At 36.7% G+C, this 24,548-nt stretch overlaps 1 protein-coding gene across 1 annotated transcript in view; it reads right to left on the bottom strand.

The window, feature by feature from the left end:
- Positions 1–7,279: 7,279 nt before the first annotated feature.
- Positions 7,280–24,548, bottom strand: part of LOC144306479 (uncharacterized) — a 329,755-nt gene continuing 312,486 nt past the window's right edge. The window contains exon 19 of the mRNA XM_077885883.1: positions 7,280–7,417. Within this exon, the coding sequence (XP_077742009.1) occupies positions 7,280–7,417 (138 nt within the window). The remainder of the gene's footprint in view (positions 7,418–24,548) is intronic.

The raw sequence follows: 24,548 nt of genomic DNA, 5'->3' as shown, positions 1-24,548 counted from the left end.
TGAGGCTTGAGAATGGGGCATTGCATTTAAAAATATGGGGGTGGGGTTACTGTTGGCCTTGGTGAGAGCAGTTTCCATGGAGTACAGATGTAAAATCATGAATGGAGTGAGTGTCAGCAAGCATTGGAGGAATTAGTGATAGCAAGAAGAAAAATTTCTTCCAAGGAGTCTTGTAATAAAGGGTAACAAAGATGTGAGGTGATAGATGACAAGAAGAATGGAGTCTGGAGTAATTATTTTCCAATATGGAGAAACAATAGTAGATTTGTATTATTAAATAGAGTTAAGATGATAATTTAGAAAAGAGGAAGAAGCTGTTGGGAGTGGTGTCCTTCAAGGAGCACGTGATCTAGGGTATAAGTAAGGGGATAAACTTTAGAAGAATATGATGCCTTCATCTTTGATAAAGGCTGACAGGAAGCACTGGTGGCAGGTGCTGGTAGGTCAGTAGATAGGGTGGCAAGAATTTTTGCTGGTGGTTCTCTTCTGACTGCTTCAATTTTCCCAACGAAGTAGAAAACCAATTTATCAGTGTAAAATGAGGCTAGGGAAGAATATGTTGCAGGTTTTGATCCTATTTCATAGATGCTTATCTTCTAAAATGTTTTCAGAATGCAACTTTTGTGCATCTCTCTTGGGCAGATAATGCTCATAGAGATAACTTTCAGTTTTATAAGCGGTATCACATATTTTTAAATTATTTCTTCAGTGATTTTAGTGGTTAAAATTATGTTCATTGTTTCAGCATTAATTGTAAGAGCAACTTGAGCTCATAGGAAAAAATAGAATATTAGAAAAAATTATAAAATTTATTGTCACCCACAGATAGCCACTATCAACATAGCTTTGTGTGCTTTCAGATTCTTCCTATGCAATATGTTTTCTATAACTGGATCATAGTTCTGTTTATGCTCCCCATTATATTTTGAACATTTCCTCATGTTATTATTTATTATTTGAAAATGTACTTTAATGGATAGGTCATACTACATTATGCCTTGTATGTGTATATTCTGTTCTATGACCTTCCTAATTTATTATTAAGAAAAACTTCAAACATATTCAAAACTAGAAGAAAATAGTATCCACTAAACTTTCTTTTTTTTTTTTTTTCCACTAAACTTTCATATATCCATTACCCCAATCCAATATTCTTATGTTGTGCTCTCTTATCTTTATTCTCATTCTTCCCCTGTTGCCCGTAAGTCTTTTATAGTGCTGTGTGGTTTAGTTACAGGATGCCCCTGCTTCATCTCTAAACTATGTTAATCAATGGAGTCTGATACTATTATGAGAATAGGCAATAAATCAGTGGAACAACAACATTTTCCAGGTTAAAAATATATAACTTATATGTGCTTATTATATAATAAAAGTGTCAATCCGAAACATAAGGAAAATGATAAACTAATACATCATGTTAAAAAAGAAATAAATGTAGAGATTAAATGACTTAGAAATAAAGAACTTCTATATGCCAAAATATATATTAAAGCAAACTAAATAACTTACAACCTTACTATATTTTGGTGACATAACCTACATGCAAAGTTTTACTCCACTTAAAACATAAAGAGCTACTATAAATCAACAAGAATAAATGGGTTCCAATGGTAAAACTATACGTTTTCATTAATCATGTAAAATAAATGGCATTTCTAGTAAACTATTTTTTACCCTTATAGGTAAGAAAATAATTTTACTATTATTGTTTATTACTAGCAATAGTCTGGAGAAAGAGGTTATCTCAACTATCATTTATAATTGAAATGGAAATTGGTACAATATTTCTGAAATCAAATTAGGATATATTAAAGTTTTAAATGTGGTACCCTTGACTTAATAATTTTACTTCTAGAAATTTATTCTTATTATTTTTATCATTATTCTTTTTCTTTCAATCCTTCCAGTATCTCTTTTTTCTCGACCTCCTTCTTCTTTTTGTTTCTTTCTCTTTGTCCTCTTCTTCTTTCTCTCATTAATTTGCTCAGCCAGCATCTTAGGTAATATATTTCTTTCATCATCCTTATTATTTCTCATAACAGTCCTGTGAAGTGAACACGACAAAGCTCCAAATGAGAGACTGGTTAGAACTTTGGTGCCTTCATGAAGAGAACTGTTAAGAAAATCATGTTGGGGTGCCTGGCTAGCTCAGCTGGAAAAAGATGCAACTCTTGTTCTCAGGGTTGTCAGTTCGAGCCCCATTTTGGGTATAGAGATTACTTTAAATAAATAAATAAAAACTAAAAAACAAACAAACATAAACAAAAAAACCATCCTACATACTCACATTGAACATAGAACTAGTTGAACTGAAATAGAATATCCAAGGCCATTCAAGGAGAGGCTGAACTGAAAGTATACAGTTAGATTCAGAAAAAAAAAAAAAAAAGAAGAAGAAAAATCTTTGGTGCATTAGTTTATAAGCTATCTCTTGGAGTCTTGGTTGATGCCCATTCAAGCTCTGTTCCTGACCAAGCAGCTCTCACATCCTATGTGGTCGGCTTAGGACATCATCAAGTCCTAATCTGATGCTTATTGTGAAGTAGTCTTTCTCCAGGTCTCAAGTGGCCAGTGTGCATCATATATGCAGATTTTGTCTCTAATCATGCAACCTGAAAACTATGTATATGAATTATGTCACTGGATTAGCAGATACTCTTTGACTTGTCTCAGAAGGTTGAGCCACTCATTCAGTGTTGCATGGAGAGTAAGTTATAGAGGAGGATTTCGACTTAGATCTAACTCAGAGCCCTAGCTCTTAACCACTATGCTGTATCATTCATCAACCCATTTATTGTATAATTACTGAATTCCTATTATGACATAAATGTTGGAAAGGTTATCCTTAAAGAATTTATACCATTTGGGGAATGAACTTCTGCTCCTTTCAGGGTTTCAACATATTAAGAAAGTAAGAGAAGGGCTTTTAAATTCCAATCGATCCCGGTGCTGCAAATGTCCTCATTGCCTAAGATCAAGCAGACCCTCTATGCCACAAGGCCAATGTCTCACTATATAATACAAATATTTGACCTTATTTAAAACATTGGAGGCATTGGTGGAATAGGTAATAAGTTCATTTGTGGGGATGGGGCAGGAGAGTTGAACTTTTCCTGGATCCCTGGAGGAAGTATACAGGATTATCCTTCACCTTTGAGTATATCTGCTCTCTTCCCTCTTCCACTCTTTATCAATCACAAAAATAAAAAAAACATGAAAATTCACTATTTATTTAAAGAAAATATTTTTTATTTTTTATTTTTTATTTTTTTTTGGATTTTAAAAAATAACAAGGCTTACTTTATCTCAGTTAATAGCTAGTTAGGACTCACCATTTGTCAAGGCTCTGACCTACTATATTTAGCAGGTTTCCACAAAGATCTCAGACCAGTAAGAGCAATTTTCAACGTCTTGGAAGGTATTCCTAGTAGTAAGCATTCTCATTTAAAGTGGTGATTTTCCCATTCCTCGAGGTGATTAAGACTAAGCTAGATGGCCAACTAGAAGTGGTATCACAGAGGTGGCTGGGCTAAATGACATTGTGTGTGTGTGTCTGTGTGTGTGTAAATTCTTACTGACTAAAATATAGAGAAAAGACCATTTTGGAGACATCTTGAATAAGCACTTATAAAATGGAAATGCCATAATGCCATCAAGGCTTTTTTTTTTTTTTCTTCTGCTTATCCAAGCATTATCAGTTGATTTATTTAATAAAACTGAAGACCGAGAAAGACTGGAAATACAACTTCCAATAGAATGCTCTCATGCTGTGATTGTTGAAGTGATAAGTAATTTGCTTTTAATGCTAGCACATACCACTTAGCACCATATTTAACTGAAGGATGAAAATCACTCATTTTTTATCCACTTGCTCAACTGACACTTAGTGTAATCTATCTATTGTCACTGAGCTTAATACAAGGAACATTTACTAGATTTCACTTTCAAATTTACAGCAGGCACTTAAATTTTTAATTCCTTCTTATTTATATTTTTATTCCTTAAAAGAATTTAGTTTCATATGGAAAATATATTTAGGTAATAAGTACACAGTATATAAGAGCAAAAACAATCTACCAAAAGGATTTTTTTAACTTACAGTTTTCAATTATAGCCATATGTTATATTGTGTATTATTTCTATATGTAAAAATATCAATATGAATGACACATATCAATTTGTAGCTAACTATAATACTAGAAATAAAATTACCAATGAAAATATTAAATAAACATGCATGAGTTTATAGATAAAGCAAAACTTGTTTTACTAACAGATTCTTGAAAAATAATTATGAGCATTATAAATTATCTTCAATATGCTTATGAAAACTGATGATTGGACTCACAGATATATATATATATATATACAGTGCTCCAGAAATCTATCTTGAATTTTAACATACATTTTGCACTGCATATAAATATGTGTACACTGTTAAGGTGATTTTATAGCAGGGTCCCACATGTGAGAACTCCATTCTTATAGAACATCTATTTGCAATGACCACTCTGTCTCTCTCCTTATCCATGGAATTCTTATTGGCAGTTCATAAAGAGGCACAGAGGATGAGAGGTATTGAGTATAAGAAAAAAATTCTTCTTTTTTTCTTTTTTAAATTTTTATATTAAGAACCTAACCATACAGGTATACCCAAAAAATAAATAAATCTAAATTAAATAGGTTATTTCAATGCCAATGAAAATGCAGTATTTACTACAAAGGTAAAATAGTGTCAAATTCTTGTTTCAGTGTTGGCCTGAATTCTAGTACTGAGCCCATAAATATTCAACAAGAAGAGAGGACTCTTGAAAAAACATGTTAGTCTATCTCTACACAACACACACACAGATCATGTTATAAAAGTGTTAGAATGACTCATATATTGAATCCATTACTTAATGTTTAATGCTCAGTAAGATAAATTCAGTGGCAAGGAAAACAAATATAAAGCAACAAGAGCAACAAAACACTCCAGACTTCCATTTTAAAGTACTGAACAACTCGTGTGTTACAAAAATGTAGTAAGAGACTCCATGGATTAGGAAATACACTGTGGCTGTGGGTATCCTTTGTGGGGGAGAAATATAATTTCTTAATTATAATAGTCTTTCCATTGGGGCCACTTATTCTTACAGGAAACACAACAAAGAAAAGTGTTTTGTGGTGGTTGTGTTGTTCTCTGTATTGTTTATTCAATTTATTGTCATACAGTACTTTAAACATAAAGTTAAGTGAGACCTGACTTATCCCTTCATTCTTTCATGCAACAAAAACTGACTGAGCACCAGGTAGTTCAAAGTATGGTGTTAAGGACTGGGGAGGGTAAAAGTGAATAAAGGAAGCAGTGATTCCTGCCCTCATAAAACTTAAATTTCAGTTAAGGGAGTATAAATAAAAGTAGCAGATTTAAATAATCAGTAGACATTTTTATTCATTCAGTTAAGAGAATGACAACTCAGTAAAAAAAACCATATCATTTATTGAACATTATTCGAGTTATCGACTTGAATTAAGGATCTAATGAAATATAGCTTAAAAGGTAGAAATCTTATTTGTATTCCTCCTCAGTATATTTTGTACTGACAACTCTTTCATAGAACTTGTCTTATCCCTTTTTTTTCTGACCTTCTTTATAAAGGAGAACACCATGAATACCTGGCCTTAATTACCATCCCACCCCTACTCTTTTTTACATTGTCTTTTCAACAGGAGGTATTTACTGAGCCCCTGAATTATACCCAGCACTCTTCTAAGTTCTGTCAGTAGGAAGATACATTCAAGAAATTCTCTGTCCACGGGTACACCATGCTGAAATGGGGAAGGCAGAAATAGGAAATTAGAATACAAAACCATTCAGTGAAAGTGGAGGTCAGTGCCTGGTCATCAAAACCATAATGAATTACACTTGCAGGGATGGAGGTGAGGAAGGAAAACATCAGTGATAGTGACACTCAAGTTTCATCTTGAAAGAAGAGTTGAACTGCCTGAAGTGGGCCTGTGTGTTAATTTAAGTTATTAAAAGGTGTCTGGTTATTTATTCATTTTTATAGAGTTGAGATCTGTTGACAGAGATATTACTGTATGTTGATCTGCCTTCAATAATAGCCGTAGAGAATGAAAAATATAGACAGCATATGCATATGCTAATTTTGACCAATAGAGGGAACACCTAGTGTAATCCTTAATGCAGTTGTTTTATGAGAGACTGAAGATACCATCATAGTCAAACAATGATTAAACCCTGGGATGGAAAATCACCAGGATCAGATGTGTTCATATTTCCTAGTTAGAAGAATCAATTTTGACCCTTCTAGGACACTGATTTTTGTTTGAGAGAATATCTGCTCACCCTTCCTGAAAAGTGCAGAGGAAAATAGGAGGGCCTAGCTACCCACTGTATTTATTGTTTGGTAGTGAGGCAAAGGAGTTTTCACAATGCAGGATTTTTTAGGATCCATCTACCTTCTGATAGTTCATTGTCCATTTGTGATCATAAATCCTACTCCAAACCTTCAGATTGAAAGAGAAAAAAGCAAGGAGTTAAAAAAAAAAAAAAAAAAGACACTATAAGAACTGAAAGAGAAGTATGTTAATTTGATCCCTTTAGAAAGAGTTGAGGTATACGCAGAGACCCCATATCTGAGCCAGCCATTTTAGGGTTGGTTGTTATCTTAAAACACAAAATATATGTTCTGCAAGCCAACTAATTTGAGGGACTTTATTTTTTATGATTTAATTTTTTTTTCATTTTTTTCTTAAAGTTCCTTCTTTTAAAACATTAAATTTAAAAAAATAAAATAAAAAAATAAAACAATAAAACATTAAATTTTTCAGCTAAATAAAAAGGGAAAGGGATTTACTAGAGTTGGTTATATCATGTTCTATCCATTTTCCTTATTCCCTAAGAATGAAAGTATCACTTATAAAAGAAAGTCAAAAATGGTATCCTACCACTCTTCAGATTCTGCAGTAGCCCAGTGTCGTTCTAAACTAACAAAGATTGGCAGGATTCTGTGCTTCCATAAAATGTATTTAGGATTATTATGACTTCTAACTGTTGTTTTCAGTACTGGTTATTGAGTTCTGGTAAAGTACATATTATAAGGCAGTAGATGGAAGAGAAAGTTGCACTACTCTCGTGTGATTTGCAGGCCACCATGGGGCTTTAAGAAAACAAGAACAAAGTAGAACTTGGTGGCTCCTACTTAGTTGATACACTCACATACAGCCCAGTTATATATTTAATCAGTAGGAAAAAAATTACCTTTTTATTTTAATGGATTCTTTTCATTTCTCTTGATTTAATATCAAAAGAGTCTTCTGGTATACTGTCGAGTTCACTCATCTGCTCCTGAATCGCCATGACCATTTCAGTGGGGATAAACCTTAGGCCACTGATATCACCAAACACCTGAAAAGTGGTGGTAAAATGGCACATATTAATCTCCCATGTTTCAAAGAAATATTTAGGTGGAATGAACAAATGCTGTGATTTTTCCTTACCTCTGCCTCAAGATTACAGCTTGGAAATCCCCTGAAATGCCATATGGTAACTGAACTCCACAGTTTAACAGAAGTTTACAATTTAGGTATCATAGTTTGGTTTCACTTCTGACTTGCTATTCGTACTCATCATATAACACACCAAAAAAATTAAATCTGTATAACATTTACTAGTACAGAACACATTAGCAATTCAAACACATTTGGAAAGTGAATTATCCTAATTCTATGGAAACCAAAAATGTGAAAATCAAATACAAGACTGGATCTTTCTTCTCCTTCTTCTTCTTCTTTTTCTTCTTCTTTTTCTTCTTCTTCTTCTTCTTCTTCTTCTTCTTCTTCTTCTTCTTCTTCTTCTTCTTTCTTCTTCGTCTTCGTCTTCTTCTTCTGCCTTTAATAACTTTTGTGTGATGAAATGGATCAAACACAAAACTGTTTTCAAATGGGGGAAAACACAGGACAGCATTCCTTTTAGTAGGAACTCATTGTCCCTAGAGAAACTTTCTGTATATACAAGACTAATTATCACTGAGCACAACTAGCAACCATGCCAACATCCTGTTTCACTTGTCACACACAGTTTGGGTTTATTCCTGGGTTGTTTATAATAATCCTCAATTTCACTGACTTCATATGTCTCTCCCACATCTTGAAGGTATCTAGCATTTCCAGGCATTCTGCTGAATGACTGTTTTCCCTAGAACTTATGACCTCTTTAACTGAAGGCTATCTTGGTTAGAAAGGCAGGGAGCCACAGCTACATCTACATTGCCTAAATGAATGCATTTCTCTGGATAGCAAAGAGGACATCTGCTTATTTGACAAACTCCTCTTCTGGTTCCAGAAGCCATTTTTTCTTTCTAGAATTACTCTTCCATCTCCTAATGGGGCTATAAATCATATAGCAAGCCAATCAGAAAGCCTTTTTCCAGAAATGGACAAATAAATGGGTACAGATGGGATAAAAGCCTTGAGCTATATGTTACCATATGCAAAAGACAGTATCAAGAATGCAGCCAAAATAGATGAAAATATGGGAGAGAAAAGAGAGAGATTTGATAACATCCTTTGAACTCCCGAATTCAGCCATTCCATTAGACTATCTACTGTAATTCCCAATTATGTGCGTCAACAAATACCTTTTGTGATTCGGCAGAAATAGATGTTTGACATATACAACTACATGAGTTAAGAAAAATAAGTATCTTTGGACACCTTGATTTTTCCTGTCTTGTGGACTCTCTCTTGCAGACCTTCTTCGAGTCCACTTCCCCCATTGAGATCTAAAATTTTGTGATTCTTTTCCATTATTTGCTTCTTTGTCACTCTTCTTAACCATCTGTTATATTTATTCCTTATTATACCTCTTTCTTTCCACTTTTTCTGCATATGATCTTTAAAAACCTGAATTTCCTGGGTAATGTTCATGCCACAACAGCACCTATTTAGATGCCACACTTTCTTTCTTTGCAAGACTATCTAAAAATGCAGTAAGAATCACCATTTGAGAGCTTCATCCAGTCCATGTCTCTTGAGATATCTTCCCTTTTAGATCTTCAAATGGTGGATCATGCCAGTTGTCCTCAAAACTTTTGGAATGCACATTCCTAATGTCAATTTGGAAGTCACTCAGCCTCTACCAGCATTAGGAATAACAGAACCACAAGGTCAAGTTCTCTTAAGTTTCTCATCATTTACAATATTTTCTTTGTGGCTGAGAATTAGATTCAGAGAAACAACCTCAATCATCACTTTGTCTTCTAAGAAATGAATTATTGGGACTTCTTATTCAGTAGCGTGTCTCCATTCATAAGAATTCCTCAAAGAGTTCAGAGTGTGTGGGTAAGAAGGGACATGCGTGTAGGAGATATTTTGTTGGCTGGAGATTTGAGGAACTCCTCCAGTTATTATTTGGACCAATTACCCAGAATAATCTCTCTCTCCTGCTGCTCACCAGCAGAGCCATTGATCAGTAGCAGGTAGCCTTCTGGCTCACACTGGTCCTTCTCATGTGGTCCTATAATTTTAAGAATCCTCTTTGTACTCATCAAGGCTGTCACCATGAAGTATCCAAATTTACCTCTTTAAAATGATTTGGAGATATATATCCAGGTCATTTATTATATATATGTATAATCTCAAATTAACAAATATGCTTTGGCCTGAGAGGGTTGGGAAAAGGGAAATAAGAAAATAACTAACCTTAAATCTATTGCTACAGAAATGTGTTTGTTGTCACTTCTGAGTTAACCGTTGTATATAGGACACGTCTCTTTCCAATTACTGCAATGTGACTATAAAAAATAATCTTAGAGGCACCTGAGTGGCTTAGTCAGTTAAGCATCTGCCTTGGGTTTAGGTCATGATCTCAGGGTCTTGGGATCAAGCCCTGCATTGGACTGCCTGCTGAGCAGGGAGTCTGCTTGTCCCCTACACTTCTTTTACCCTTCCCCATGCTCGTTCGCTCTCTCTCTCTCTCTCTGATAAATAAATAAAATCCTTATTAAAAAATGATCTTAGAATATTTTTAATTTCTATCAATCTATGTAGTCATTTATCTCAAATGTTTGTGCGAGAACAATAAACTGATAATATAATCCCACTTACTTTATGAGTTTCATCGATTACTGGGAAGAAATGTTGCTAGAAAATAGATTACAAACAAGTATAATCTCATGCAAATTTATATGGGAATTTGCCACACTTTGAAAATAAACAAAAAAACTACTTAGTCGTGTAGCATTTTTCGGAGGCAGAAAGTGATCCTGAACTGTAATACTCAAGTGCTATTGTTGGGCAAACTTTTCGATCACTACAGATGTGGCTACATATTTGTTCATCTTGGAGGGCAATTGGGATACATATATCCATATATATTCACTTGTCCACACATATATAACACATGCATAAATATATAGCAAATATACACATAAATGTCTATCTTTTTAAATTGTCATATTCTTTGGCCTAGTGATTCCACTATCAGAATCTAGCTTTAAAAGATAATACAGAGGGACGCCTGGTTGGGCCTTTGTCTTCAGTTCAGGGCATGATCCCGGAGTTCCTGGATCAAGTCCTACATCAGGCTCCCTGCATGGAGCCTGCTTCTCCCTCTGCCTATGTCTCTGCCTCTCTCTTTGTGTGTCTCTCATAAATGAATAAATAAAGTCTTAAAAAAAAAAGGTAATTCAAAACATCAATGAAAATGGCGGAGTAAGGAATTCCATATTCAACAGCTTCATAAAAAACAACAAAACGACATGAGCAAAAACTCTCACAATCAACTTTTTGGTATGAAAACAAGTTCCAGCAAATCATGTGGCTGAGGTTGAAGCCATTAGGGACTTGACTTGCCAATCAGGACCCCACCTATTTTTAGAAATGTATGAGGTGAGTGAGTAGAGTTCAAGCATGGGATATTTGAGTGCCATTGCCAAGCAGCATAACTGGCAGAGGATTTCTGCAGAGGCAGACAAGGATCTTTCAGGCTCCATGGAGCTGGTGATGCCCATGGCTGTGCAGACAATAGCACATGTGAGTTCCTTCTGTCTTGTGTTTGAAACATGCCTGGCCCTCTGTGGTATCAAAAGGTCCCCGAATTTCTTAGAAATCATAGGGATAAAACAGGCCTTAAGAAAGAGATAGTGAATTGTCTGCTAATAAGGGTAGATAGCTCTTCAGGTGTCTAACTGGGAAAATGAAGTCAAGTTTATTGACCATTTACCTGGTAGAATGGGTCATACCTAGCTGCCAAAAAACACACCTGAGAGCCCATTATATATATAGTAAGAAGATGAAGAATAATAAACTGGACACAACATTCCAGGTGGATTTTGATTTAATTTGCCCCTTACCACAGGATTCATGTATGCATAGCACTAATTCACTGACCGCAGCAACACAGCAGGATTTGGAGGCTTAGTTAAACCCATTATAGTTCTGTAATGAAATAGAATTTTTTTCTCAATGGAATTCAGATTGCTACACCTGAAGTATAGCAATCTGGACTAGGGATAAAGAGTCTATTAAAATTCTATTACAACTGTAGGCTTCAAAAATAGAACCAGAAATAATACAACACTCTGTGTAAGTAATAGATTGAATCAACATTGTTTTACAGAAAGGGCGTTTTGCATTTTGAAGAAGTAGAGTGTTGATGTGAATTTCCTCCAGCAGTTAAATAAAGGCTGACAATGGGATTTATTCTCTGAGATTTAGTGGTGATGGGGCGCTGGTAGTGGTGACCCCGTTGATCATCACAGCTGTGAAAATTATAAGCCAAAGCACATGGTCCTTTCAGTTTTGCAAAAGTGTACTTTACTTGGTTGTAAAATATGCAATGTTCTTAGGATTAAATATCTGAATATTGCTTCTGAAGGAGCAGGTGTCACCTTAAATCTAAAGTCTAGTTTGTTTACTGGCTGTATTTTATATCCTTTAGAAAATGACACAAAATGGCAATAAAATCATTGTAAGTATTCTACAGGGGAATATAAATGCCCTTTGGTTACAGTGTACATACCTTTATACATAATTCCAGTTTATTTTCCCTGGAATTATGTTAAATATGTAAAAAGCCTTTTCTCATAAAAGTAAAAATGCTAGATGTTTCCAAGTTGTAATTTAGCATTAGTGTCAAAATTGCTTCAGAAAATAAGCTACTGTTACTATTTCAAGTGTCATTCAGCATACTATATGCGATTTTGCACATAAAATAAGCTTATATGATTTTATATCAGTGTTTAGAAAATGTGGGATTAAAAATAATTTATTGGATACAAATATGTAAATGTAATTGACACTATGAACTGTTTTTTTTACATCGTTTTCGAATATTACCATCAAACAATTGTTTCATGGAATTACAAAAAAATCTCCCCCATACGCTAAACAGAAGAAACCATTATACTTCTATATCCATGCATTCTTAGAAATAAAAAATCAGTACATCTCCAGATAGTTCTTAGGTAAATATGGATACAACTACAAAATGCATCAAAATATTTCCATGACTTTTCTAAATATAGATATAAGGAAAAATAATTATGTTGACTTTTTATCGAGGTTTTTTTTTTTTTTTCATGAGTGAATTATCTTGGACTTTTTTGGGAAATTAGTATTAGCCTTATCAATTGGAGTCAAGATAAAAATCACTGATTAGTAGTATGGCATATTCTGAAAATGCTTCTCTCAAGCTCTGATTTTGTTTGCATGGATTTAAAATGTATTTTCAGTGCAAAAGCTCAAAATTTTTCCCAATATATAGTAACTTCAGATTAATAAATAAAGATTTATCACATTTTTCACACTTCACATTTCACCTTTCAAGATATGGTTGCTAAAATCCAATTGAATAGTGGACAAAAATATTTGGAAGTAAAAGTGAACATATTTTTATGAAAGATAAAATCAATCTTTATCAACTGTGCAATAAAAATGTAATTATTTCCCTCTCTAATGTTTATGTTAGACATTTAACCAATAAGTTTAGTTGTCAAGGCTTATTTTTAACATGGCTTCTTTATACTTAATATATGTTTTAAAACATTTCCTATGACTTTGAATCCTGGAAAATATTTTTCTCCAGTATGTCAGATATATGTATTATTTCTAATAGATGTATGAATATAATAATACAATAATTCTTTTCTTTAACTTTCATAAATTCTAATTGAAGATTCAAAGGAAATCTAAGATGCTGAAAATAATTTTACATGTAAGTATTATCAAAGTATGCATCTTATAACTCTTTTTCTTTATACACAAATAAAAAGTATGAGATCTATAAAAAACAGAAATTATTAATGAATGACTGTCTCAAATTACTAATATAAATAAAATGCAGGGAGAAATAATATTTTATAAGTTAAGGTAATAGTGGTTATTCAGAAAAGACCTTAGAATCTCTAAAATGTTTCTAAATGTCACATCTCAGTACACAATAAATAGAATCAAACAGTTCTTCATGATTTTCTATGGAAAACAAGTCCAGTTACACTAACATTAATTTAGTCACTAAAAGTTAATGTCTTGACCTTATTATTGAACAGCTACATTTCCTGAGAATGTGTCTGAAATCCGCTGTATTTATCTAAAAATTATAGTGTCCTAATCGTGAGAAAATTTCTATTTTTCTCTCTTATAGGTTACCGATAATAGATATATTATATATGCCAATTATATATATTATATACAATATATATAAATGATAAATTTAGCCTGAGGTGGGAATTGTCTAGCTTAGTTTTGTGAAAAGCAAACTGTCTCATAGCAAATTATACTGACCTAATTATTATGGACAAATAAAATCACTTATTTTGAGACATACATATGGGAATAATAATTTTGTCACATAATCTTTCAAATAATATGATTCATATATATATACATATATTTAAAAGATTAGCAAATATGCCTATGTAAGACTTTTTATGGTAATAGGACAGGAAAATGTCTTGTAAGTGACATTATATTCTAATATTAGTCTGACTGTTGAATTCCTCTTTGCTTTTATATTCTGATTCCTTTTTAATGTTTCTTATAATGGGGTCTAAGTTTTAGATACAACAGAATGATGACTCTTTATAGTTTACTAAAATAGCCAACCATTCTTAGTGGGGAAAAAAAGGCAAAATAGTATTAGGACTCCATTTTTTTAAAAAATTAAACGAAGTGGAGACTGTTAAATTTGAATTTGAAAACTAGAAATAAAGGGCTTGGCATACTGACATTTTTTAACAATATTTTATGCAAAGCCATAACTGTTGCTATTACTATTTCACTTTAATGTGTATTTTCAATATTGCACATAAGCAGATGTGTCCAAAGGACTCACTGCATCTTTCTATACAGGTGTTGTGCAAAAAAATGTAAAATGGTCCAAATTTAGGGAATGAAAACATGACTTTCTCTCATTTGCATGAGCAAATTAGTTTTAATATCTTCTTTAAGTGAATCTACACAATAAAAAAAATAAACAAATGTTTTTTTCCTTCCCATATGTAATGATTTTCAACAAAAGAAAAACTTGGATGGTAGAAATCCCTCCCACCCCAGAAAATGAAAGCTATCATCAATTTATATGTTTAATGAATACATTTCAGGGGCCTCAATTTCCTATATTTTCCTATTGATTTCTCTTCCACATTAGTGTGCACATTTCTCTCTCACACACTATACTGACGATTGGTCACTGTAATAGGTGAATGGGGGGATTCTGAAATTCAGTAGTTTTTCCTGAAATGTACTAAAATAGAAGAGTTAAAATTGAAGTCTCAGTTATTTGTATGATGTTCCCCTGCAACTCACTGATTCATGAACCAAATGTGGTTTCCCCCATCCTGCTTATTCCAAGCATCTGTGGATTTGCAGGGGACAGTCAGCTTCACCTGTTGTCTTCTCATTGAGCCCAATAAAGGTGAGGCTGGGTCTCTCAAGACCTGCTCTTTGCACTATATGGTCATTAAATTCAGTGAGTGGAAGAAAAGCTCAGAGCTGAGTAAAACCCATCTAATAACAAAATTGTGTTCCCATTTTTATTTTTTGCCTTTCTTCTCCTGCTGCTTTCTATCAGCAGAGCACTTAACAATCACTAATTGGTTAATATGTTATTTAGGCAAGTATTAATATTCTCATTTTGCAGACGAGGAATCAGGCTTCCTGCTGTGTGTCTTCTGGCCCTGGGTAAGGAGCTCTTCAGATGAGAGATTCAAAGTAGGTGAGCCTGTCCTCCTGAGGCCCAGACACTTGCCTGGAGCCGCTCAGCTGGGTCTCACAGAGCCTCTGAGATCGCTGAGTTCCTGACTCCCACATCTCCGCTCAGACCACCAGGCGACACTGCCTCTAATGACAAAAAACCCTTTTCCCATTCCACCCCAACCAATGCTCCAAGGACTTTCTTAATTGCGATGGATACCCTGGGATCGGGAAGCTTATTTGTGACTTGATGAATCTGCTCTAGTCTTGCCTGGGTTTCTAGGTTTTGTAGCACTAAAACTTTAAAGTAACTCTGTTCAAACACACACACACACACACACACACACACACACACACACACACATGCAAGATATCCTACCTGTGGAGCAGAGATGAGGCACTGCTCTCCAAAAGTCTATGGAATCACGGAGCTCGGAGGGGCTAATATAAAACAGAATTACAGAGAAGTGCTCACCGCAAGACAGACCAATGATGACCTCGACAAGTGCAGAGGGGACCTTACTTGTTAAAGCAAAATATGTAGGATACGGTAAGAGCCATGTCATTAAGGGTGACAGGCCTGGATGGAAAAAGAAAACGATGAACACAAATCCATAGGAAAGATCCTTTGTAATATAACTTCTATTTCAGACTCATGAAATCTGACCTCTTTAGAATAGAACTCATTCTGTTCAAAAACATGGCTTTCCATAGAAATAAAATCTTGAAGATAATTTGTTCAAACCCACATTGCTAGGGCTTTATCAAGACCAAAAAAAAAAAAAAAAAAGGTTAATATATGACCTATATTTCATATCCGGTTAAAGAGAGGCTTCAAGATCACTCTTGTCACGGGTGAGAGCTGTATTAAATGCAAAAGGAATTTAGATAACTGGATATCCTATTTAAAAAACACCATAAAGGGATCCCTGGGTGGCGCAGCAGTTTGGCGCCTGCCTTTGGCCCGGGGCGCGATCCTGGAGACCCGGGATCGAACCCCACGTCGGGCTCCCTGCATGGAGCCTGCTTCTCCCTCTGCCTGTGTCTCTGCCTCTCTCTCTCTCTCTGTGTGACTATCATAAATAAATAAAAATTTAAAAAAATACTTTAAAAAAACTCCATAAAACCTTTGAGAATAGTGTTCAGGTTATAAGGCTGAAGCAAAACTTCATCCATTTTTATTTTATTTATTTATTTATTTTGCCATGGCTATTATGTAAATAAATTAGGCTCAGACACAATTACCTGTTTCTTCTCCTGTCAGACTATCCACTCAAACTATGGCTCGGATCTCACAGGTATCTTTAAGTGAGTGTTCTAAGTAATATCCAAAGTATAAGTTCCCTCAATTCACATAATGTGATACATTCCATGTCTGCTTCCCTGGCCATGTTGGCATGAAATCACTTAACAGTGGCACAATATTAATTGGAAAGAAATCTCCATCGTAATCGAAAGGATGTCGTGGTGCCGAATTACCATGTAGAACAAGTTGGCATCCATAAAGTCAATGCAATTTAATAGATTTCCTAGAGCATCAATAATGCACTTAGCACAGCCATAGGGAGCTCCAGGATAGAAGTTAACTTCCAAGTAGGTAACTACTTATAAACCACAATTTAAAAAATCAAATAGATTTTTCATTAATCCAAAAAAACATAATCTACCCGAGTGTTGATATTTGAAATTTCTTTTCAATGCATACATCTTTGGGGAAGAAATGCACTAACTTCATTTCTCACTGAAGTTACAAAAGACCAGTCTCGAACACCCCCCAGGTTCAGGTTTTATAGCTCTAAAGGCCAATATTACACCTGGAAGTCCCTGGTAAGGGTCAGGAGAGAGAGAGAAAGGAGACCAGGATGACTGTTGAGTAGCTAGAAAGAAAATTTGTCTAATCTTCAAGTTGCTCTAGAATTTGTACTCTTTTACAGTTCCTGCCCTTTAGGAGACTAAATTTCATACTAGTAATATGTTTCGGGGGGCTAAATAAAATCTGGTACTGGTGATAAGTGGTAGAGATGGTGTAAGGGGATAAGTCTGTTTGAAATGGCTCTTAGTAGATTTCATGGACCAAAAGCAGGGAATGTAAAACATGAAGCAATAAGCGGGTAGTGTCTAGATGCAGTCCCACATGAAAGCAGGACCTCGTGTAAACATTTGCTGGGATCTGCAAAAAAGGGAAAGCTGGTTTAGTATTTGCTAGAATCTCTGTTGGACACGGTTTCAGAAGTGCTGACGTGTACTTCCATCACCATATCATTACCACCACATAATGCAGTAGTGGTGAAAACACAGGCAGAGAGTCAGATGGCCCCTTGAGCCCAATTCCCTCACCATTCAAGACTCCCAGAGTGGTTTTATTTTTTAGTCTAATGTTACCATTAGTACCTGGGGAGAAAAAAAAAAAAAAAAAAAAAGGTGTGCGAGTTGAATGAATTTAACGTTGCATGATCCATAATGCTTTGCCATCTTTATTGCACCTTCTTTTATAAAAAGAGCTAAAAGTACTTTGCCAACATGATCCCATTAATCTGCCCCAAATCTCTATAAGGCAGGCAGTCTAAGTCTTCATAACCCAGTTTTACAGATAAGAATGTCGGCAGAGAGGAGTGGGAAGGGAGTAAGGCAAGGTTCTGGGGCAAACACAGAGGTGAGTGAATCAGAGGGCCCTGAGGATTGCTCTGTGCCTGGGAACAGGCCACCTCATGTCAGGGCTTCCCACTCAGGTCTCAAGGTTGGCAAGCTGCCACAAGATGTTTTGTAGCAGAAGCAGAGACACCCCTGGTGTTCTGGCTTCTTCAGGTCTTTCAGTGCATGGTATATGCACATAATTAAGCACAGGTGCCTGTGCAAACAAAAACAACAACAACAACAAAACTGAAAAACAAACAAACAAAAACAACAACAACAATTCAGCCGTGACAGTTTTTCTCTGGAGATTTCTAAAGCAAATGTCTCTGAAGTCCAAAAAGGGAGCATATGCCAAAGTACTTATAGCAACCCTTGACCCAAATTCTCAAGGAATTCCAACAGATACAATCAGAATCTCCTCCATCTGTTGCTCTGCTGCAATACACAATTCCATCATTACACCACTCAATAAGGGATCCCGGAGGTGAAGTACTGGAGAATCTGTCTGGCACATCTGGGATTTTCCCAGGAGAGCGTCTCTGTGAGTCGCTCAAGTACCCAAATGCTGTCTGGGTAGGGATGGTAGAGAGGAGAAGCTCCCTATCTGCAACACTGATCTCTAAGCCATTGGAAATTTCCTCAAGGTTCTATTAAAAGGAATAGGACCGACTATGTCCTCATTTATGAGGACAGACTGTCATCAACTTTCTAGCAAAAAACACAATGGCAAAAGTCCATACGGAAAGGGTGAAATATCCTGCAAATTCTTACAAATTAATATTGTGCCCCTGTGATGTGGTCATGCCAACATCACCAGGGAGCAGTCATGAAATATATCTAGATTTTCCTCCTCCTCCACCCTTTATTTCTACCATCTAATGGGAAATAACATTCGTTCAGACTTTAGAATTCAACAACACTGAGGCAAATAGGACTGAGCCTCAGGTTTCAACGGGCCATGATATTTGGGTTTGAAGAATATGGTGCAACATGAGAGATCCCTATTTTAAACTAAACTCAGCTCACCTAAAGACTCCGGCCTTTTAAGAGAAAGCATGGCCTCAAGATCTTTGCTAAGCACCCCTTTAACATTTTTAAAGATTTAAGGATGGGGACTTTATTTTTTAAGATTTTTCTTATAGAGGGCCCGGGTGGCTCAGCGGTTTAGCTCCGCCTTCAGCCCAGGGCCTGATCCTGGAGACCCAGGATCAAGTCCCATGTCAGGCTCCCTGCACGGAGCCTGCTTCTCCCTCAGCCTGTGTCTCTTCCTCTCTCTCTCTCTCTGTGTGTCTCTCATGGATAAATAAATAAAATCTTTAAAAAAAAAAAGATTTTTCTTATGGAAAAAGTATTAAATGCTACCATCTTGTTCATTTTGTGTGAGATCATTTGAGCAAGGGACTGCAAACTTTCCTGAGGCATCGAAGTGTGTCCGTGGATTTAGAGAATTCTTCATCAATCTGCTGATGTTTACAAATGTTAACTGAGTTAAAGTTCTCATAGGCTGAATCCTGAATCATTTCACTTGATTTGTTTCCTGTCTCCCTGCCACAAAGCTATCTGCAGAAACAATTTACTTCTTACATAACACCTTTATTTCTTTAGGAGTGCTCACTTTGGCAGCACATATATTTCTTTAGGAAAACACTCAAATGTATCTTCAAGTCTATTATGGTATTAGAGACATTAATTATACAATATGCTTACAAAGTCATTTTGAAGCCTTTGAAATCAAGTATAAACACACACACATATACACTCATGCACTACAACATACACAGCACTTGCATTAGAATATGGTCAAAAAATAATAATAATAAAATAAAATATGTTCAGATGCACATACCTCAACAATGGCACCACTGGGGAGTCGGAGAAAATGGCGGTATAGCTCTTGGAACCCACTGGGATAAACGGTACATATAGACACATGAGAAGTAACATCTCCTGGACCAAGCGCAGACACAGAAATTTTATTTTGCTGTTGGAGGTCACAGCTGGAGATTCTGGACTTGACGCCATGGTTTTCCCAGATATAATCGCACACTGCCACCTAGTGAGACACAGAGCCCCCCCCCCCCCCCCAAACCCCCCCCAGCCCCAGAAAAGAAGAGAAAAAAGTTAATTAACTTCTGGCAAGAGCATAACCAATTTTAAATGATTTTACAATAAATCTGAAAGTCTCTGCCATCTGCAATGCCTGTACTCCATTCCATGCATATTTTTATGACATATATCTAAATAGTGAAGATAGACAAATCCCCGGTGTGTGCTCCATAAAGTTAATTCTACACAGATGAAGCTGTAATTGGCTCCCATATTAACCCAAAGTAGGAAGATCAAGCAGGATGTGACAATCACAATGTTGATTTAAAAAAAAAATGCTTATGGATGGTGTTATGAATGGGTGTTTGTGCTTTCTCATCCAAAAGAAATCCCTGCTCGTTTTCCTTGTTCTCACTGTGCTAAGTGCTAAGTCACTGGCATCATCAAAACAGTGGATGAGATAAATTAAAGATACATTTTGCTGTAGTTCACAGGACAGGACTTTTGCATATTTCGTACATTTATCTACTATTTTTCCTTCATAACAACTCCTACTTTTATACTTAACTGGACTTTATTTCTGATAGGATTTCTCAGGTAACAATTCCATTTTCTGATACAATGTACCTGTGTGAGGCCTTCATTAATATTAAATGAATTATGAATAAATGGAAAAAACACCTTTATTGCTCGTTTAAAATATTAGTGATGAAGATTAGACTAAACCGCTCTAAAACTTGTTTGTGGCTGATAAACCTTCTGGTCTCCAGATATCTTTGTTATCATTTCCTACAACCACTGAGCTATAGAGATGCTTTCTACAATTTCCAATTTCCATATCTGCAGATGCCGGTAGTTTCAGAAGCAGATAGAGGAAAGTAGTCAATGGATTTCTTTCCTCACTGGCTGTTTCTGAGGCATGAAACATTTATCTGTTGTTGCAGAAAGTCCAGATCAAACATGTGCTCCAAAGTTAACTTCTCCGAAGATGATTTACAAATGCTTTAAACCCTCAGAAATATGGAAAGATTTAACAATATGAAAGAAAGTTCTGGCCAATTACTATTTACCCCAAGTCTATAATTGACAATAAACTCCCAAGATTCCAGCTAGTGATGTTTTTCTTTGAAAAAAAAAAAAAAAAGGCAAGATTGAAATCTGGATGAACAGGTACAGAAGTGGTAAATGTCTTGAAACAGTTTGAACGAGAGAAAAGATCAAGGTCTGTTATAATTAAAAACAGAAGTTTACTGAGGATCCATTCTATTTTCGGTTCCTGAGAAAATCTAAACATGCTTTGGGAACTAACACCCTAGCAGGAATTCACAGTAAGCAGACATTTAACTGAATACTCTACTCTGAGATGAGGACACAGAAGGAAACTTCCTGAGGACATGAGGTGTGAGTTGGGTCCCCAAGACCTCCCCAGGATTTCAGGAGGGATGAAAAGCACTAAAGATGTTTTTGGCAAAGGAATCATAGTCCTAATGGCACTGCTTTGCAGAAGTGCACCTGGGTCAGAGGCCGATGAATGCTCCAGGGGACTGGATTGTACAGCAGGGGGTGTGAGGGCCGGGATGTGAGGCTGGAAACACCATCCAGAACTGCAAAGCTGCTGCCTGCTGTGCTAAGATATTTTGATCATTTGTAGGGGGTGGGGGAGCAAGAAGGTTTGAGCAGAAGAGGCTTGATTTGTATTATAGAGTAATAGAGCTGAAAGCGCCCTGGAGGGAGGGTAGACCAGAAGGATGAGAGATTGGAGCTCATCTGACCTGAAAGAGATGATGAGGCCTGGTGTTTGGGCAGCGGCAGTTGGATGGAGTCAGAGTGCATGATTTCTTTTCCTGATATGGACTCATCAGAGTTTGGTCACCAGGTAGATATGAGCTGTGAGTGAAAAAGGCACCTCAAAGGTGGACAAGCATGAGACCCCGCTGGCCAGTGATGCCCCTGAAATGCACTACGGTGAGCAAGCAGGCAGTGCAGGTCTGGGGAGCGACAACAGTTCATTGAACATATATCTCAAGGAGGAAATCACTAAACTGGGGCATGACTGTGATAGCAGCTGCAAATATAAATCAACTTTTATAATTAATCCTTAATCTGCATAGTGGCCTGCTGAGGATGTTAAGCAACACCACACATCCCCAGGTAAAATCAGGAGATGAATGAGGACAGGCTGCCCTTCGGACCCCTCAAAAAGTCTGCGAGGGATCAGAACAGAGGCCTCGTTGCTCTCCACTGTGTGCACACAGCTCCAGGCCGGGTATTACATATGTCTCTCCTTCTCTTCTTTAAAGGCAGCCCATTCACTGATGTTTTCCAGCCTCTGGATTCAAAGATTAAGCTTCAGAAAAAGCAGAATAAAATAAATGAGTTGGGAACAAGCATGCCATGTCCCGGAGAACCAGACAGTCTCTGCTCGTCTCACGAAGTAGTGTTGAAAAGGCAGTTAGATTGGAGCCCCGATAGACGAGAGCCTCTCCGCCTTGGAAATACACTCTGACACAGACCATGTGTTGCACCCCTAGACGCCGCAGGTCTGTTGAAAGGTCCGTGAAGATGCGCACACTTGTCTGAAAAGCAGCAACTCCTACTTTGGAAGTTGACGCACTTCAAAAGGTAAGTGATATCGAAGATTTGGGCAGTAGAAACGTGCAGAGTAGAATTTTAAAATAATCTTTAGTCACTTTGATATGCACGTCCCTCTTCTCCTTTTTAACTATCTCTCACCCTAGGGAAGACAACATAACCTGCCTTTGCCCAGAGACACCTTTGATCTAAGTGTCTAGGGAGAAAGGGAGAAGTAGACTTGAAAGGAAGTTGTCAATCCTTAGTGGCAGTTAACACACTCACACACACACATACACACACACGTTTATATGTATGTTTTAATTTAATATTGCAAGTGTGCCAGGTTGGTATATTATTCCAGTTTTATAGACAAGGAAACTGAAGCTCCGAAATTTTAAGCAACTCACAGGTACGTGATGGTATTTTCTAAGAGATGATAAGCCTTATCCCTTCACCTCAGGGAGCCCTATGCTCCTGGCTCCTCTCCACAATGTTACGTGTTGTCCTCGCTGGTGAATTTGGAACAAGAGATCAGAGTCACCCCCTTGCCCTTGCCTCCTTGTTCTGTTACATCCAAGCTGCCTCAAGAAAGCACCCATAGTCCCTGCCCATCCATAGTCTGGTTTTTTTATTTTTTTTTATTTTTTATTTTTTTCATAGTCTGGTTTTAACAAGAGCAGCCTCTTTTGAGCATGACCTTGCATTCCAGCTCCGTCTGTGTCGACTCTCCTCCCTAGTGGGGTGATGAATTAACAAGCCCACTTGGCAGCTGATCTAGAGCCAGATCTTCCAAACAGCTTTATCAGTAATGAGGCTGGCATTTTTATTGCCTTTGGTCCAGTTCCTGTGTTTCCTTAATTTTCTCAAATAGCTCAGATGGGGAAAAGAGGTGTATAACCTAGTAGCCTCCTGACACCCCAACAATAATGAGGCAGCTCTGATATCTGAACCCAGGTTGGTCTGACTCTACAGCCCAGGCACTTCTGATTACACCGTGGGTAAAATGCTTGATCACATAGTACACGATCACCTTTGCACGCTAGTGTGTGGCTGCAGAATGGGGATGTGTCTGAGCATGATTCCAGATGCTGCGCTTTCCCTTCGGTGAAGCACTCATGGAAGAAGCCAAGGGAAGATTTTTCTTCCTATCTTCGGTCAGGGTGGGAACTTTGTAAACACCCTTCTTGACTCAAAAGGGATGTTGTGGAGTTGTCTTTAAAGTCGGGAACAGAGGCAGTGTCCAAATTACTGCAGGCAGTGAGTCTACCGAGAGCCCATGGAAGTTTCTCAAGGTTCTTTGAATTGATGATTAACTGGAAAAGATACCGGAGTATGTTTTTTCTCCCCTCCTTTGGGCTATAAAGCTGTGATACAAAAGCAACCAGCATAGTTTTCAGGATTTCTAGCTAGCAGGTCTTCAGATAGGATAAGGGGATATCTATCAACAACAGGGCAAGCGGATCGAGTTAAACCCTATTCTTCTGCTTTACGGGTACACACCTCCTCCTAGAAAAGAAGGCAGAGCACAGCAGAAGTGAGGCAGAGAGACCCATAAAACCTCACTAGAAATGGTTAAGAATCTGAACCAGATGTTCACGCAGAAGAGAATATTTTCGGTTACCCGCTGATATATCGAACATTCTCCCATTGGCCATGAACACATCCTACCCTACGGGTAATTGCTTTATATTCTGACTTACAACTGAAGACAGCCTGAAGCAATTGGGGATGCTTAGCTTTGAAACCTTCTTAAAATCCTCCCTAGGGTTAAGAAAGTAGGGCAAGGTAAAAAAAAAAAAAAAAAAAGAAGGAAAGAAAGAAAGAAAAGAAAAAAAGAAAAAGAAAAGAAAAAGAAGAAGAACATGGTTTTTATAACAGGAACTAAATCTGAAGAAAGGCAGATCAGAGGGTGGACACAGAGGTGAGGAGTGATGGGGAAATCACCATTTGATTTTTCTTCGGTCCTTTGGCTCATGTCGGAATAATCTATGTGGGTGAATGTGATTCTCAGCAACTGTGCTTCCTTGACTATTAGCTCTATTTCTTTAAAACGAGCTGTTGAGTAATAAGCTTCTCGGCAAACTGACCTG

Source organism: Canis aureus, chromosome 37 (genome assembly GCF_053574225.1).
Source record: "Canis aureus isolate CA01 chromosome 37, VMU_Caureus_v.1.0, whole genome shotgun sequence".
In the NCBI taxonomy this organism is placed as follows: Eukaryota; Metazoa; Chordata; class Mammalia; order Carnivora; family Canidae; genus Canis; species Canis aureus.
This window is presented reverse-complemented; position numbering and strand designations above follow the sequence as displayed.